Here is a 17,583-nt window from a genome sequence, read left to right as displayed (position 1 = left end):
CTACGTCCTGAATTCCTGAAACTAGTAAGTATGTCCATGGTTATTTTTTTAAACTTACAGTGTGCAGACAATATTAATACGGACAATATTAAATGTTCACCCCATATGCACACACCGTATTCCATAGCATCAGCAACTTCAAAGGAGCCACGTGACACCGATTTTACTCTGACCGAGTCCACGCTTCATTGATCCAAAATAGTCGTGGTAAAGAAAAATACTAATAGTAGCTGCTCATTTTAACGTATCAATTCATTCTGGTATTATAAACTTACCGTAGCGGTAATAATTGGAAATCAAAATGAGGGGCTCTCATCTGATGTCGCTGACAACCCTCCTCTTTGCGACAGCTACTGCCTCACAACAAGACGTAATTGACGATGTTCTCGGACGGTTGGAGAAGGCGACATTTTTCTTTGAAAATCAGTTCGGACAAATAAACCTGGATGGAGTAGTTGGGTACATAATTCTACAAGGTATGTAGGCTACAAAGTAGCTACATTTTTCGAATGACGTTTCATGTAGTCGAGCTGAAAAACATAATGATCAAGCCTGCTTGAAAGCATGCATTTGTATTTTTGCATCCACTTTTGTATTTTGTTCAGTATTAAATTAGGACCAAAACGATACTGCATCGCTCGCCTCGCAGGCAAAATACCATTTTACGAAAACAGAACGTTGTAGTAGGTGGTATTGAGGCTACATGTATCAGATCTATAATGATTCAGTGAAACTCAGTACCATTAGCCTATACCTCACTATAATCTTGTAGTTAGTTAAAATTATTTGTCAAGTTTGGCGCCATGATATGATTTATCTTCCCCCATCCAGAACTATATGCCCAATCCTTTACAATAATGAACCTTTACATTTAAATGTAGGTTACAGTATTGGTCAGTTGATTCAATTTTGCCTACTTGGAATCTTTTATTGCTGAGTCACTGAAGAAGAATTTCACATTGTAGCGTACTTAGTAAACAGTATTTCACTTTCATCTTTATCAATATCAAGAAATTTAAAACGACCAAAGTAGTCACTAATTGTCACAGATATCATAGCCTACTTTTAGACGCTTACAGTAGGCTAGCCTAAACATAAATGTAATTATTGAATCTGTCTGAAGAAGTATTATGTTTTATTTTACAACAAAATCATTGTACTAATTTACAACTATAATAGCTGAACTGAAGGAGTCTGTTCGGATATGGCCGGAAGCAGACCTAGCAAGTCAGCTCTCAACAGCTGTGAACCTGACCCAGAGACTCGACCACAGCCTCGCCCAGGCTGTAGATGCACTACAGAAGACCGATCCAAAGTACTTCAGAGGTATTGTTTTATGTCACTACTGCAAATTGTTAGTAATTCAACAATGATAGCTAATTTAAAGAATAATGATCTTATTATGGAAAAGTAGATTTTTCTGACAATTCTACCCAAGGACGAACATGCAATCATCTATCTTTAAAGAATTTGAACCTCTTCTGGAAGCATCCTTCTGGACTGTTCCTCATGAGTGGGACACTTCAGATCCAACACTGGCCTACACAGCCTTCAGGATGATGGAGTGCTATGATGAGCAACTTAGCGATAAGTGCATCTCTCTGCTCCTGGGAACCTGGTATAGAAACCCGATGTCTCTAGAAGGACCCTATTATACTCTTTGTCTTTCTTCCCCAAAAATAAACAAGCATAAAGCATCTATGATGAATTGCATTGCACAGAGCTTAATGAAAAACATTTTAAAATGTAAATGCTCTGTTTAGTTACAATATAACTCTTGTGAATGCGTCATGATTAAGGCTGGGTGTTGAAAATGAAGTCATGGAGCAGTCACAACAAAGCTGTGGAAAATCTGAAAATGGAATGTAGTTTATTTATGAAATAATTTCATATATCTCATGCACATCAATAACATGTACAACTTTAGCAACAGTAGCAAGCCTGAATTAAAAAAAGAAATAACTGGCTGCTAGGAACAAATAGCCTATAGTCTATTGACAGGAGCACTGTGTATGAACATTGTTGACTGGTGCCGTGACCCACCTGATTACAACAACTGACAAGGACGGTAATGTTGATCCCAGCTCATTCCAGTATACTGTTGCACTTGTTCCTCCCAACATTTGGCAATATTGCTCAATTCTCTATGCCTATATAAATAACACTATAGGCTATGTTAAGGTTAACAGTTATCATCCAGAACAGTTGAAAAATACCGGCAATGGCAAAACATGGCCATTGATGACCCCCATGACAAACACCCAACCTTAATTATGTCTGCTTTTTGAATAAAAAGTTCAGGTAAATCATTGCCAAAGAAACCAAAAAATACATTAATAAATTGCATTACATTTTAATTGCATACACATTAATAATTAAATTACAACATGTACACATTTATTAAATGTTTGATTTTTATATAGATAGATATATAGTCTGTATCATTAGATTTTTGTCTTGGCTCTTTTAAAGGAAAGATAATGGGACTCCCTGCATTGTTACAAAGGCCTGCAGGGATACAATGACCAGGTTTGGCTGTCCTCATTACTCCCTCTCTCACCAGCTGCTGTATTTCATGGTTGGGAAAATGGTAAGATCAAAGAAAGATCCAGCTTCATTCTAACTTCATTGCACTTTCCCTTTAACATTATGAAACAAATGTGAAGTTTTTTAAATATATGGGTTCAGTGATTTCTGAAATGACAGTAGACTTTAATCCTAAAATATCAAACTAGACCAAGCTGCAGCATATGTATTACAGCTATAAGTTGGCTTCTGGTTGATATTGAAATAAAGTGTAAGATTGAGCCCAGGTCCACATCTCAGGGTGTTTCTGGGTCCCAAAAATGCAATTGAGGAGAGAGGATAATTTTATTTCTCTCTGTAGTTTTCTAGACGACACAATGCTTTACTGGACAATGCACATGCTGCGTACCCACAGTGGGCTCCAGAATTATTGTCACCCTTAATAAAAATGGAAAAAAAAAACGGCTGCATATAATAAACAATGTGGATAGTGTTCTACATTTAATCTCATGTTTCAGTGTTTAGTAATCAATTTGTCTTCTGAAAACCAATCAAATGCCAACATGATTGGCACCCCTACCAATTACTGTAAATGGAAAAAATGCAAAATCCCTTTTCAACCATTGGTCCAGAGTCACAAATGAAGATCAATGGCACAATTCATTCTACACAGTTTGTAGACTTTATTTAAGCAAAAATATCTTAATCCTTATTTACCAGTAAGCGAATATGTTTGTTATTAATGAAACATAAAAACAGCCGCAGTACAATCACAAACTGTGTTTCTCCCTGTTCTCCCTCTTTTCCCAGAGAGGATGCTCCAACATCCTAGAGGGAGAGAGGAGGCAGTCTCGCGCTAACATGACTGATAGAGACTATCAGAAGATGTTTTGCTCTAACATGATGAAGAGCAACGCAGAGTTTGTACGAAAGGGCTTCCCTGGTCAAACAAGGGATATCTTCATAGAGAACAGTTTAGTGAATCACTTGAACTTCAAAATTTCACAATGGATTTGAATCCTTCCACAGATTAGCCTTAAGAACTGTAATGTTTTTAACATTTCTTTTTTCATTGCTTTGCAGTAATGTTGTGTGGTTTGGCTGGCTTCTCTGACTTTTACAAATCGGACTGGTTACAAAATATTTTGTTGTGGCAAGACCTAGGAGTGGGCTGTTTTGGGAAAGATGGTGAGTACAACAGCATAGACAAATAGATGCTGCTTTATGATATCAACTTTGCTTACTTTCTCCAATTTCATATTCAGCGAGGTCCCCAAGTATTTGGACAGTGGTACGATTTCTGTTCTTTTGGCTCTGTACTCCAGCGCATTGGATTTGAGACAAAACAATGAATATGAGGTAAAAGTGCAAACTGCAAACTTTAATTTGAAAGTATTTACATCCATATCATGTGATCTTTGTAAGAATGACATCCTTTCTATACCAGAGTTGTGCCAATTAAGGTCATTATAAGGCTGCGAAATAATAATATATATTTTTTTAAACAGTCAAAGACATGGGCCAAACAATAGGCTAACCGAAAAAAAAGAGAGCATTGGCATATGTTTCCGATCACTGCCTTGCTGTGGGATGCAATGAGTTTGCAGGCATTTGCTGAACATGGGCAGATAAGACCCTCAAGTACACTTCAGAATTTGTCCACAATACCTTTTTCCAGATCTTTGCAGAACTCTTTTAGGTACTACTTAGCAAACTGCAAACTGATTCAGATCTTGCAGTATAACCTCTGTAGATCTGTTTGTGAAGTCTTCTGCAGAGATTAGACACTAACACATCCATGGCTACCTACTGAAGAGTGTTTCTAATCTGTCAGACATGTCTTTGGGGGGGTATTTCTTTATCATGGCAAGAATGATGTGGTCATTAGCTGTCTTCCTTGGCCTACCAGCCTCTTTACAATTACTGAGCTCACCGGTGCTCTCTTTCTTATTCAGGATGTTCCAAGTAGTTTATCTTTGTAAGCTGGCCTATATCGCTGATTATATTTCCCTATTATAATGGCTTCCTTGACTGCTCTTGGCAAGCCTAGAATGAAGATTAGATATTGAAAGCTTGTACTAATGAAGCGATTACATACACCTGACTAATCAGAGACAGTGGAGAAGCCAACTGTCCAATTACTTTTGGTTCCCTAAAATGGGAGGACTGTGTATAAAATGGGATGTAATTTCTACACTGTTCATTCGATATGGATGTAAATACCCTCAAATCAAAAGTGACAGTCTGCACAAGTTTAATTTAAAATCCAATTTGCCGGAGTACAGTGCCAAAAGAACAGAAATTGGACCACTGTCCAAGTACTTACGGTCCTGAATGTATACAACTGTGCATGCCTATGATATTTTCTATGGACATTTATAGAGAAGGACATTGCACAATTGTTCGGTGAGGACGAGGTGGAAAACAAACAGGTCCACAAACGAGTGAAGAGAAGAGAAAAAACTTTATGTGGTAAGGCAGTTTGTTTTTGCTTCGCATGATTACACATTATCATTATGAGTGCTTTTTGGAAGGAATTAGATGGGGACTTGAATGTGTAGTTCATCCAAATACAAACTACAAAATACATGAGCCAAGATTTGAATTGAGCATGTAATTTGGCTGTTCAGCTTTGGACAGTTTAACATATGGTAAGACATTAATTGGATTAGAGTAGGTCATGGGTGATTCTGAACCCCCTCAAAATATTTCTGATCACCATTTTCCCTTACAGATGGGTGTTCGAGTCATATGACCGGGGTTGCAGTCAGTGCTCTGGGCGGATACCTGAACTACTACCTGACAGAACAGGACATTACAAAGAGACCGCTAACCTGAATGTCAGCGACAAAACACAGTTTCTTCTGACACAGAAAATTAGGCTATTAGGCAGTTTGTTTTTTGGGTTTTTTTTTTTTTACATTACAGTTAACTGTAGAAGTATTGGGACTGGGAAACTTTTTTTGTTTTTTTGCCTTGTACTCCAGCACATTGGATTTTAAGTTATGCAGACTTTAATTGGCTTTAATTTTATGGCATTTATATCTGCATCAGGTGATCCTTGTAGGAGTTAAAACGTCCCATTTTAAACCTAGTTCCCCCAGTCTAGGAGAGCAAAAGTAAGTGGACAAATTAACATAATCTTAAATAAAGTTGTCATATTTAGAACTTGCTCAGTAAATCTTCCCTGGTGATAGGATTGTATTGCAGCCCTCTTCAGCTCCTGTTTGTTGTGGGGCATTTTGCCTTCAGTCTTGTGTTTAGCCAGTGAAGCACATGTTCAATTACAACAAGGACAGATGATTGACTTGGGCGTTCAGGAACATTCCATTTTCTGCTCCTGAATAACTCCTGGTTGCTATAGCAGTATTTTGAGGTCATTGTCCTGCTGCCAGATGAAGTGCCGGCCAATGAGCTTTGAGGCATTTTGTTGGATCTGAATTCATCCTGCTTCTGCCTTCAGCAGTCACATCATCAACGAAGACAAGTGAGCAGCCATACATGCCAAAGCCATAAAACTAACCATCTTCCACAGATAGGTGGAGGGGGGCTGCTTTGGGTTATGAGCAGTTCCTTCTTTTTCCAAATTTTCTTCTTTCCATCACTTTGGTACAGGTTAATACTCCTCTGTCCATCAGACTACTTCATCCATGAACTCACCTGGCCATTCCGTTCTTGAGGCTTACCAGTGTGGGCTGTGAACCCTCTGATGTTATGCTGTTGCAGTATTCCCTTTGTTAGTCTTTAACATATCTATGCCTCCATCCTAGAGAGTGTTCTTGATCTATTTGACAGTTGAAAAGGGTTTTTCTTCAGAATTGAAGGTATTCTTTGGTCATCCACTAAATTGGTCATGGCCTACCACGGTCATTTGCTATTGCTGAGCTCACGAGTGCTTTCAAATGGTTGTTTTTAACAAACCCAATGATTTGACAATGTCTCTGATCAATTTATCCAGATTTTCATGGTAGATAGATAGATCATTAGTGGTTTACAGTGATGAGGGGGTAACTCGCCTCAGCTACCACCAATGTGTAGCACCAGAAAGCGCACCACACACCAGCAGAGGTGGTAAGGGAGAGAATAATTAAATCAGGATAACTAGCCAGGTTGGGAATTTAGCAGTGAGTCAGGACCTCAATTTAACGTCTCATCTGAATTACTTTTGGGGGGTAATTGAACCAGAAGGAAGACCGCCCCCTACTGGCTCACCGACACCACTTCCAGCACCTACTTAGTTTTCTCCCATCCAAGTTCTAGCCAAGCCCACACCCACAAGCGCACACCCGCAAACCCACACCCAATGAGGTTCAGCCATTTGTCAGGGGCAGGGTGTATGATGTATGGCTGCTGGATGGTAGCCTGCTTTTCTGGCATTGACACTTACTTGGTCCTAATGTTGAGACTCCAAATAAAAATCCACACCTAGAATCATCTGTAGACCTTTTATTAACTTTATTGTGCATGAACTAAAGATGCAGAGACACACAGCTGGTCAAGACTCATCAGCCAAAGGTCCAAGTACTTTTGCTCCCCTAGTTCGTTTTTGTTTGGGGGGGGGGGGGGGGGCGACGGCTATGTATAAAAAAAGTCTGCACTTTAACCTTATATTCATTGTTTTATTTCAAATCCAATGTGTTGGAATACAGAGCCAATACAAAAAATGTGTCACTATCCCAATGCTTTATGCATTTATCTGTATAACCTACTCTGCTAAAATCCATCCACGACACAATGTTTTGATAAAATGCATGTTTGCTTAAAAATGCATGCTGTAGCTATGCAATACATCAGACTGTCAATTTTATGGGTCTTTTGTGTTCCTTTTATTGTATACAAATATGATGGATGGAAATGGTGATAAGGGTTGTAAAACATGCTGAATTTATCATTAAAAGTAATTTCACAGCTCTGTGATACACACTCCCTTTTACTCAAAAAGAAAGAAATGCCTTGCTTTTTAAATAATGGTTAAATAAAGCAATTTTAAAGTAAAAGGCAAGCCATGATCTTAATCTTAATGTTCCATTATCTGAATTTTGAGTTCCTCTTTTCTTTTGCAAGTAGAGGTTCATTTTGCTCTTTCCACTTTGCTGTTGTATGCTCAATTATAAGCCACTTTAAAAAAATTATGATTATGAAAATACTGAATTTGACTGTCCTTATGCAATGTTTTTTTATTTTTTTTTTATTAGCCCCTTTGAATTAAAGAATTAAAACATGACTGTTGTTGGTCTTCATTTGACTCTCCTTCAGATCCTGCTCTGTAATAGTTTGCTTGTTCTTTGTATGAACTTGGAGGAGACGTGCATAATTAGTCCCTTGGTGTATGACAGACCAGAAAATTAATTACCACTCTGCAGCTGCAGTGTAGCATTTGAAACAACTTGTTTCAATTGGTTACCACAACAAAAAAACACCACAGCAGCTGTCTCTGATACTCAAGCCTTAAAGAGACCAACTGACAAAATCGTACAACAACAGTTAACAATCAAAATTCTTCCTGTAAAATTAGGTCTGCTCTGAATTTGCCTGAATTTGGCATAGCATGATTGTTTAATTGGTTTTTAATGACGCTTTTATAATACATTCATTATATGATACTGAAATAAACATTCACCCAACTGTTGCTGGAATTTATTTTTCAGTTTTTTTAAGTCAGATAGGCTCCTTTTATTGATGCCCTTTCTTTAACTGGGCTAGTCACGGAGGAATTTTCATTTCAGTCAACACAAATATAAAAGCTCCCCCAGAACCACGTTGAAAGTTTTAAATATCTATTGAAATATCTTGGTCCCAAATTCAAAACTCCCTCTTGATTTCAGGTAGGTATTTAGGTATGTCTGTAGCATTTTCTGTAGCATTCTCCAACAGTAATTTTGCTAGCACTGTAGTTTAACAGATTGGTATGCTGGCAACCCCTCACATCAAGACTACCTCATATTTAATATTTGCAGTCTGATAGAGGTTGTGATTCACACTGAATCTTCTTCATCCTCCTGTCGGGGAAGTAGGCTGTGCTCTCTGTTCACCTGAAATGCTCCTGATTCACAGTGGCCCAGCCATGCAGGGAAACCTCACCAAGACAAGGGCCATATGTCCAGTCCAATCCACAAATCAACCGGGGGGAACGGACTACATGACCTACAGATACCTTTCATAATACACATTCCTCTTTCCATGCGTGATTTATGATGCAAGGTCTTTGGTTCCTTATGATGATAAACAAGTATGCCTTTGTGTCCCTTTGTGCAGCTCCTAGGGGACTGGGGTGCTGTAAACAACTGCAAGGCTTCTGCTGCCAGAGAGGTTAATTTACTCTCCCTCTTACTAAATCTGGAAAACTCCCAGCTGGGAGACCCAAATTGGTCAATTATGCCTGTTTTTGAAGGCTTTTTCATGATTACAATCTCAAAATAGAAAACTGAGTACAACCTTTCTCATGCATACATACTTCATATACCAAATAAAGAGCAAAAAGGGATATTGAGTATGTTCAGGCGGGGAAAATGTAGCATTCATCTCAAAACGCTTTTAATGTTCATCCAGTGATTATATTCAGCAAACCCTACTCATCTGGCAGAACAGAAAAAGCTTGGCATTGAGCCCAGTCCTGAAAAATAAGATGTGTTTTTTCCCCTGTGATCTGGGGGGTCAGTGGAAGTTCAATGGACTGTTTGCAACCAAGTGCATGACTATATATTAGAAGAGACAGATTAGCACTCTGCTTAAAATCACCTCCCTCTCCTTTTTTATTTGATGTTTTTTTTTTTTGGACCACTAGCTGGCCAGGCTCTTAAAATCGAATTGTGTTGTCTGGCGTAGAATGTGCGTGTTTGTTCAATTGATCGTGACAGAATGAGGGGGCAGACCGTTTTGGTGCTTTTGATTTTCAGATAAAAGCAATCAGGTGAGAAAACAACTTTTGATGACAGCACAACCTTAAAATCCACTGGTGATTACAGGCCTTCCCTTTGTGAGGATCACCCTTCAGGGCTGTGTAACTCCATTAAAATGGATGGGAAATATCTCTCTGAGAGGATTCCTGTCCATGATGCTCAGTGGGGCTTATCGGACACAAGGGCACACCAATGTCATTCACAGTGCTATTGTAGCCCCAGAGCATCACTGCTCATATGATACACAGTATTGCCAAAAGTTCTCCAAAATGACAGCAATTTCACCCTTAATCCAAAAATAATTCCCACGATGAATACTAAACCTGCCATACTGTCAATAAAACAGGTCATATGTTCTCAAATCTCTACCACACAAACAGCAACCAAACCATGATTGCCCTTGCTAAGCACCTGTTGTGGCAAGCTGTATACAATGAAGGATCATATATATTATTTTACCAAATTTCTTGTTTAGTAGACCTGTTAAAAGTCTGATTTGGGTTCATCAATTCTAATTATTATGATTTTATGTATTGTGCAGGTTAGAAATGCAATGTAGTATAAGACTTTGAGAGCTGGGCTTGTAGGTTTCATTCCCAGGTTGAGAACTGTACAAATAATTCAGTGGCCTTGTAAATGTGACAATAATACAAAAAGTTACACCGTCTCAATAAAATGACTGAATATCACTGAAGTGATTATTCAAGGGTTGTTCCAAACAGGGTATCTTGGTGAGCCTATTGTTTGCTCTATGTCACTGACTGTTTTTATTTCTTATTACAGTGTTATACATGTATAGAAAATTGTGGAGTACAGAGCCAAATATATGTGTTTACCCCAATAGTTTTGGATCTCACTTTATGTTGTTACAGGAGCTGAAAATGTTTAAGTGTTGCAATAGTCAAATGTGCTTAGCAATAGCTTCAGTGTAGATCGTTATTGAGTCAGGGTGAATTGACACCATGTGAGACTTTGTTGTGTGTGGGAAGGACCTTGAATTGTATGTAATAAAAACAATCACTGTTAAAAGAGTTAATGTTTTTTTGAAGATATAGGACCTAAGTGAGAAAACAGCAGTGCAGTTCATCCAAACTTTTACAATGTCATAATATGCATATGGTAAGGATATCATAATGAATTGGGCTTATTCAGAAGAAAACAACATACTGATGATTTGAAATGCACAATTTCAGTGATATCTATACTCAATTTTATTTTTCAATTAACACTTTTTTTTTTCAGTGGTGCTAACTTTAATAGGAGCCAACCCATAGTATCAGTTACAATTTTTCAATTTTAATATACATGTAACATGATTTCATTGCATTAGAATTGGCTCAATGTTCTTTTGTGTAAAAATATCACAACAATAAAATTGACTAAACTGGGGTTCAAGTGTACTGCTGATGTTCCTTGGAGCAAAAAAAATAAAAATAAAACTCACTCTTAAGAACGTCTGCTAAATCTGACAAATATTATGCTAAACACTGTTACACAAGTTGTTCTATTCAACAGCTCTGTTTGAAAATAATTCAGCAGTTCAACTAGCAGTTGAGTCATATCAAACCAGTGCACTACAGTGTGACTGGAAATTAATGGCCAATACACCTGTTTCTTTATGAAGTCAACCTCAACCTATCACGAGCCCCTTAATGCACCAGAGATATTTCCTTATGATCTGGGTCACTGTGTAATGGAAATGCAACATTTTAATGATAAAACAAAACAATGTTCAATGAGGCATTTTAGGGCAGATAAAATAAGGACACAACCACACACACACACACACACACACATGCACAGGCACTATGCATAGAAGCATACAGTATGTATCAAAGCATTTAAATCATTTGTGCCAGTTGGAAAGCTGACGACGATATATTCATTAGATCTGTGCTAATTATGCATATTTATTTGGACATGATAGAAGGATTTACAATTCATGCATAGGAAGTGAAAAGAAATTACCCATCTGTAGCCGGGAAACTGCTGATGCTGTTCAGTTCACACTATTGAACAGTTCAATTAGAAAGATTATTTACAAATATTTATTGTCTGGTTAGACATGATCAATGTTATTTATAACTCTGCAGAACTCCACTGGAAGATATTTTCCGCTATGTGCCAGCCGTGCATCTGATCTTGGCCTGGTCAAATATAGGGCACTACACTCTGAACCTGGAGCTGGAATACTGCTGACTGGATCTGACACGTTCAGATGATGGTTCCATAATGGTACTAACAATGAGAGCATGGGCAACAAAGCTTCAGCATTTATAATTATTCTTACAGAAATGCGATTTAAAAAAAACATTGAAAACATAATAGCAATAAGAATTTCAATAAGACCACCGGGTTAATTAAAGGATAAATAAAAATATTAGAAATAAATAATTAATAATAATTGCTGCCTTGTTCCTTTTGGTAAATACAAGTGCTCAGTGAATCAAAAAATAATTAGGCACGTTTTATGGAGCAGCACTAAAACTTGTTTAGAGTACTCCTTTAAATTTCATGTTGTGTGGAGATTTGTGTGTGTGTGTGTGTGTGTGTGTGTGTGTGTGTGTGTGTGTGTGTGTGTGTGCGTGCAGCCTTTCATCAATATTTAACATGATCTATATCATATTTTTTCCACATAGGTTTGCATTGATTTTCATTGCAGCAGATGTCTGGTTTATTGAAAACCAATTACCTTCAGGAGAAGTATATTACAGTATGGCAGAGCAAAGGAATAGTATGAAATCTGTGGCCAAGCTGCAGAGACAGAAGATATTGATTGATACAGATGAGGGTAGATGCCTAGCACACGGTAAAGCAGAGCAGAAATGTATCTTCTGGATCTCTTCACATGTACAAGACAGATAATGAGAAAACCTGTTTTATCATCTGTGAACTCTTACAGACTCTTACAGTATGCAAAAAGGTGAATATGAATACGTTTACAGTTTGAAATGCAAACATTGCTGAGGAATTTAAAAATCTGGGGAAAACCCATGATGGACACACACTGAAACAAAGCAATCCTAAAAAAAAAACCAAAAAACAAAAGAAAACGTATCAGCTTTACACAAAAATATGTCTTATTTATTTATTTGTAATTTGCTTGGTGGGACTGGGTTGTGGGACTGAGTAGATGGTCTTAACAGAATGGCCAGCAGAGGGCAGTAAATGACTTGGAGTTTCCGTTTCATATTATCATGCGTTTGTATTCAGTTTCCAACGTGGTACCTATTCTTAATCAAGAAATGTGGCAGGCAGCAATTACGGAATTGGAAGTAATTTGTTTGACGACAATGAATGATTGCACATTAATATAATGTTTCAGCTAAAATGGGTTCACTTTGAATCAGATGATATGGAATCAAGCAATACAACAAAGCTGCAATCATCAAATGATATGCAAAATACCTCAAACAATCACCAGTTTTCTTGATAAATAATATACACATTCCTTACTGAAATAGGTAATTAATTAAGTCATGATAGATCAGACACAATACTGCTGCGATTCCAGTTATAGGGGGCTGTGCTGTCAATTTCTCTCATGTGCACTCTGTGAATTAAGGCTTAAAAAGGAGAAAAAGTCTCAGTAAAATTGATGGTAGGCTGTATTTGGGATAAGTACTGCAGCTATCCAGAAGTGTTAATCGAATGGTCACATAGGCTATTGCATTTCTGATATTAATGTACACCCTTGCAAGCTGAACTGTCTTCTAACAGTGAATTTACGTATATATATAATACATGCTGTATGTCATAGGTGCATCTGTAACCCCCTCTCACAAGAAATAAATAAACAAAAAACTAACCATATGTTAGAAAAAATACATTTCATAGTTATGTTTAAGTATCATTCAATTTATAAGTTATGATCATGCTACTGTACTTGCGCAATTCACATAGTGATCACGGAGTCAAATTAACGTTTTAAGTTTTTCCTCTTGAACCAAGCTGTAAATCAGTTATGATAGCCAACAGTTTTGCAGCCTAACTGAAAGGCTCAGTGTTGGAATAAGTGGAGCAGGTTTGTCTGTCGGATATGAAGACAGGCAGCGCAGTAACAGGCCTCTTCCTCACGAGCAGGTGTGCCATGCCTCGGTGCGCACAGAATCCAGTTAGCTGGGCAGGAGGGACGGGAGGCGGAGCTCCATCAGGGAGCTGTGATTGATGGGACTCTCCCTGCCCCCAGGAGTGCAGGAGCTCTGAAGGACAACCTGGCACAGAAAGAGAGGTGGAGAGGTTATCGGGAGAGAGTGTCAAATTCAGCTAATGTTCACGCAACCATGCTGGATGCTTGCAAATATGCGTTTTGTTTGAGAAGCTTCATTAAGATTCTTAGCATTGTTTTGCCAGCTTCTGATATAGGGAGCATCTCAGTTAGGCATTTGGAAACAGTAACTAAAACATGTTAACATTCGGAAAAGTTCAATGCTGTCCGACACCATTAGCACAAGGCCCAAATATGGCTGGTACTTTCTACTTGTACAAAGTACATTATATTATTGATGCACAGAGCGACATACAGTTGATTAGATTAAGCAGAAGACAATCCTCCCCTGGAGCAATGCAGTGTTAAGGGCCTTGCTCAAGGGCCCAACAGCTGAGCGGATCTTATTGTGGCTACACCAGGATTAGAACCACCGACCTTGCGTGTCTCAGTCATTTACATTAAACACTACGCTACAGGCCGCCCTAAAGTACAGTTATTGCACATAATACAGGATAAGCATCGATGCTATGTGATTACAAATTATGGTGAGAGTAAAAACACAACTTTGTGCTCTACTCAGCAGACATAATCTATGTGATAACACTCTTGAAAAATACAATGATACAAAAAAACATACTGATTACATATATTTATCACATAGATTCTGTGTGTCGAGTCGAGCACAAAGTTTTGTTTGCACTCAAACTATATTTTGTAAAAGTAGAAAGTACCAGTCATATTTTTAGTCATGCTGGAAAGCCAAGTGTATAGTATGCACGTACTGTGTGTCTCCTGTTGACACGATTAGTTTCAATTCATCTCACACCACTAAGGTGCACTGCATGTAAAATGATTGAAAGGTTAGAATCAATGGGCCAATCACAGATTCTCTGAATCTCCCTAAACATTTCTGAGCCGCTCCTCTGTATAGCTGTCCCGTTTCTTTTTCAGCAATGACAAGTGAGACAAGACGGAGAATTCTCCATTTCTGCAGTACATCCCTGTGGAAATCAGCAACGAGAGACAGACGCAGGAACTTTAATTATGGTCTCGTTCACCATCTACCTTTTTATAGGACCCCAGTGTCTTGATACTTTATGTGTGAACCTTGTGAAAATTTGATTGAAGCAATGAAGACAAATTACGTGAAACCTGAATACCCGAACATTAACTGGACAAAAGTGAAAAGTGATTATGAATCAAGTTGGGAAGGAAATTAAGGAGGATAAGTCAGACAGCAAACATGGTTTCAGGTTAACGCAAAAAAAACAAAAAAAAACAACCTGAAGCGAAAGAAAAGTATCGGGTTTTTTAATTTACGGTTGTCATACCAAAATGCCAGTAACGGTCAGGTCAAAGGATCTAAACCAAATGTATTTGTATGTCTCTCATTGACCATCTCTAAGGCTGAGCCCGGTCACCCTACGGAGGAAGCTCATTTCGGCCGCTTGTATACACAATCTTGTTCTTTCGGTCACTACCCAAAGCTTGTGACCATAGGTGAGGGTTGGGACGTAGATCGACCGGTAAATTGAGAGCTTCGCCTTCCGGCTCAGCTCCCTCTTCACCAGGACGGTCCGGTGCAACGCCCGCATTACTGCTGACGCTGCACCGATCCGCCTGTCGATCTCACGCTCCCTTCTACCCTCACTCGTGAACAAGACCCTGAGATACTTCAACTCCTTCACTTGGGGCAATGACTCGTTCCCAACCCAGAGGGAGCAATCCACCGTTTTACGGCAGAGAACCATGACCTCGGACTTGGAGGTGCTGACTCTCATCCCGGCCGCTTCACACTCAGCTGCAAACTGCTCCAGTGCATGCTGAAGGTCACGGTTCAATGAAGCCAGCAGAACCACATCATCCGCAAAAAGCAGAGACGCAATTCTGAGGTCACCAAACCGGACACTCTCCTCACCTCGGCTGCGCCTTGAGATCCTGTCCGTGAATATCACAAACAGGACCGGTGACAAGGGGCAACCTTGGCGGAGTCCAACACCCACTGGAAACATGCTTGACTTTGTGCCGAGGATGCGGACACAGCTCTCATTTTGGTTATACAGGGACTGGATGGCTCGTAACAATGGCCCCGATACCCCATACTCCCGCAGTACCCACAGGGTTCCCCGGGGGACACGGTCGAAAGCCTTCTCCAAGTCCACAAAGCACATGAACTCACATGACCCCACCAACAACCCAGCCAAGGTAAAGAGCTGGTCCACTGTTCCATGACCAGGACGGAAGCCACATTGCTCCTCCTGAATCCGAGGTTCGACTGTTGGTCGGAGCCTCCTTTCCAGCACCTCTCCAAGGAATCGCCACCTTAACGTGGTGGAGGGGTTTGTGTGTCCCGGTGATCCTGGGAGCTATGTTGTCGGGGGCACTAGCGTTAGCCCCCAGTAGGGTCTCCCAAGGAAAATTGGTCCCGGGGGAGGGGCCAGACTAAGAGCGATTCAAAGACTCCATGATACGGCCTCACAAGCACAAAGATACCTCGCCCGGAAAAGGGAAACCGGGGCCCCCTTCTGGAGCCAGACCCGGGTGGTGACCCCTGTGGGCTCACAACCTGCAGGGGTCGGCATCGGAATCGGGTGCTTTGCCCAACGGGCAGTAGGCAAAGGCGGGGATCCGGGCCTGCTGATCCTCAGCGTCGCAGACTGGCTTTAGTTAGTTGCTAAATACATAAACTAATGAAACATTAATTTCATGCTTAATTAATGTATTTGTACATTACATTAGATTAATGGCATTTGGCAGAAGCTCTTATCCGCTCTTAAGTTGGAGCGGATCCAGATGGGGAGAGGTAAGAGCAGGAGTGGCAGAATGCTAACAACTACATTAGTTAATGACAATTCATGTTATCGTATTGTAAATATTATTCTTTGCATACCCTCTTACCACGATAACATCATGTGTTTGCAGTTATCAAGAAATAAGCAAATACCTATCAGAATACACTGATATTCCACTGATTATCATTTATCATTTGCTCTTGTCTGAACAAGAAATTAACAGAGCTAGAATGATTACAGATAAATTCTTACAGTGCCAGCTTTTGCATAGTAAGAAGGTGTGGTCGAAACAGACTACCCTCTGACCCTTCTTTCCGCAAAAATATGAAAATATGCAGTAAATAGAGATAGGAGTTAGGGTAATCTGAAAGATAGCCAACAATCCTGAAAATCCAAACTTGAACAACTAGTGGCTAAAGTATTGCACAAGGTTAAAGTTCTATTAATATACATTGTTCCAAGGCATCCCCAGTAGACCAACACAGAACTGCTACACTTGATAATGCTTCCAGATTCACAGATGGCAGCTATTCAGCTGGTATTCAATAACACCCTTCCATCAGTATAATGTCATGCTTGACTTGTGCCTATTAACATTTCTAACCTGTGCTGCCAGTTGTCATGCCAACATTGAGTTCTGAAGGAGCTCATTTTCGCTTTCTGAACCAGTCATTATCCAGTACATTGCTTCTCTATGACCAACTTCTGCATATTTGACTCATGTCTCTGGCTTTTTCTGTGTGTGTGTGTGTGTGTGTGGGACATATGACTACATCTTGTGCGGAGTGATTATGTAGATATGGAGGACAATTTAATGGTTTTATTCATGTGACCATGAACAGATGATAGCAAGCACATACTGTAATACTGTAATACGGACAGAGCTGGCAGTTGGCGTAAACATCATGCAGTTGTTTGTCAACATTCTTGTTTAGGGTCACAAAAACATTAGGACTCGCTCGGAATGCTCTTATTATCCTTATAAATTTCTTATAGCCTGAAAAGAACATTCACTTTGTCAAAATTGTTATATACTTTTCTTGCTTCTAGATATATTGTCCTCTTGTATTGCTTACTGCATTGTAGTTGTATCATTTGCATAAAGAAGTTGCAGGTCATCAGGAAATCACTGTCCAGCAGCCCAAAATAACAGACC

The 17,583-nt window shown here is 39.3% G+C and overlaps 1 protein-coding gene across 1 annotated transcript; it reads left to right on the top strand.

The window, feature by feature from the left end:
- Positions 1 to 201: 201 nt before the first annotated feature.
- Positions 202 to 7,058, top strand: c2h16orf89 (chromosome 2 C16orf89 homolog). Its single transcript, XM_061232537.1, has 8 exons — positions 202 to 476; positions 1,180 to 1,326; positions 1,468 to 1,618; positions 2,473 to 2,590; positions 3,337 to 3,499; positions 3,610 to 3,714; positions 4,909 to 4,998; positions 5,261 to 7,058. Exons 1-8 carry the CDS (start codon positions 302 to 304, stop codon positions 5,362 to 5,364), a joined length of 1,053 nt encoding a protein of 350 aa, XP_061088521.1. The 5' UTR covers positions 202 to 301; the 3' UTR covers positions 5,365 to 7,058.
- Positions 7,059 to 17,583: the final 10,525 nt, after the last annotated feature.

Source organism: Conger conger, chromosome 2 (genome assembly GCF_963514075.1).
Source record: "Conger conger chromosome 2, fConCon1.1, whole genome shotgun sequence".
In the NCBI taxonomy this organism is placed as follows: Eukaryota; Metazoa; Chordata; class Actinopteri; order Anguilliformes; family Congridae; genus Conger; species Conger conger.
Note: the sequence above shows the minus strand (reverse complement) of the source record. Positions and strands in the feature narration are given on the sequence as shown.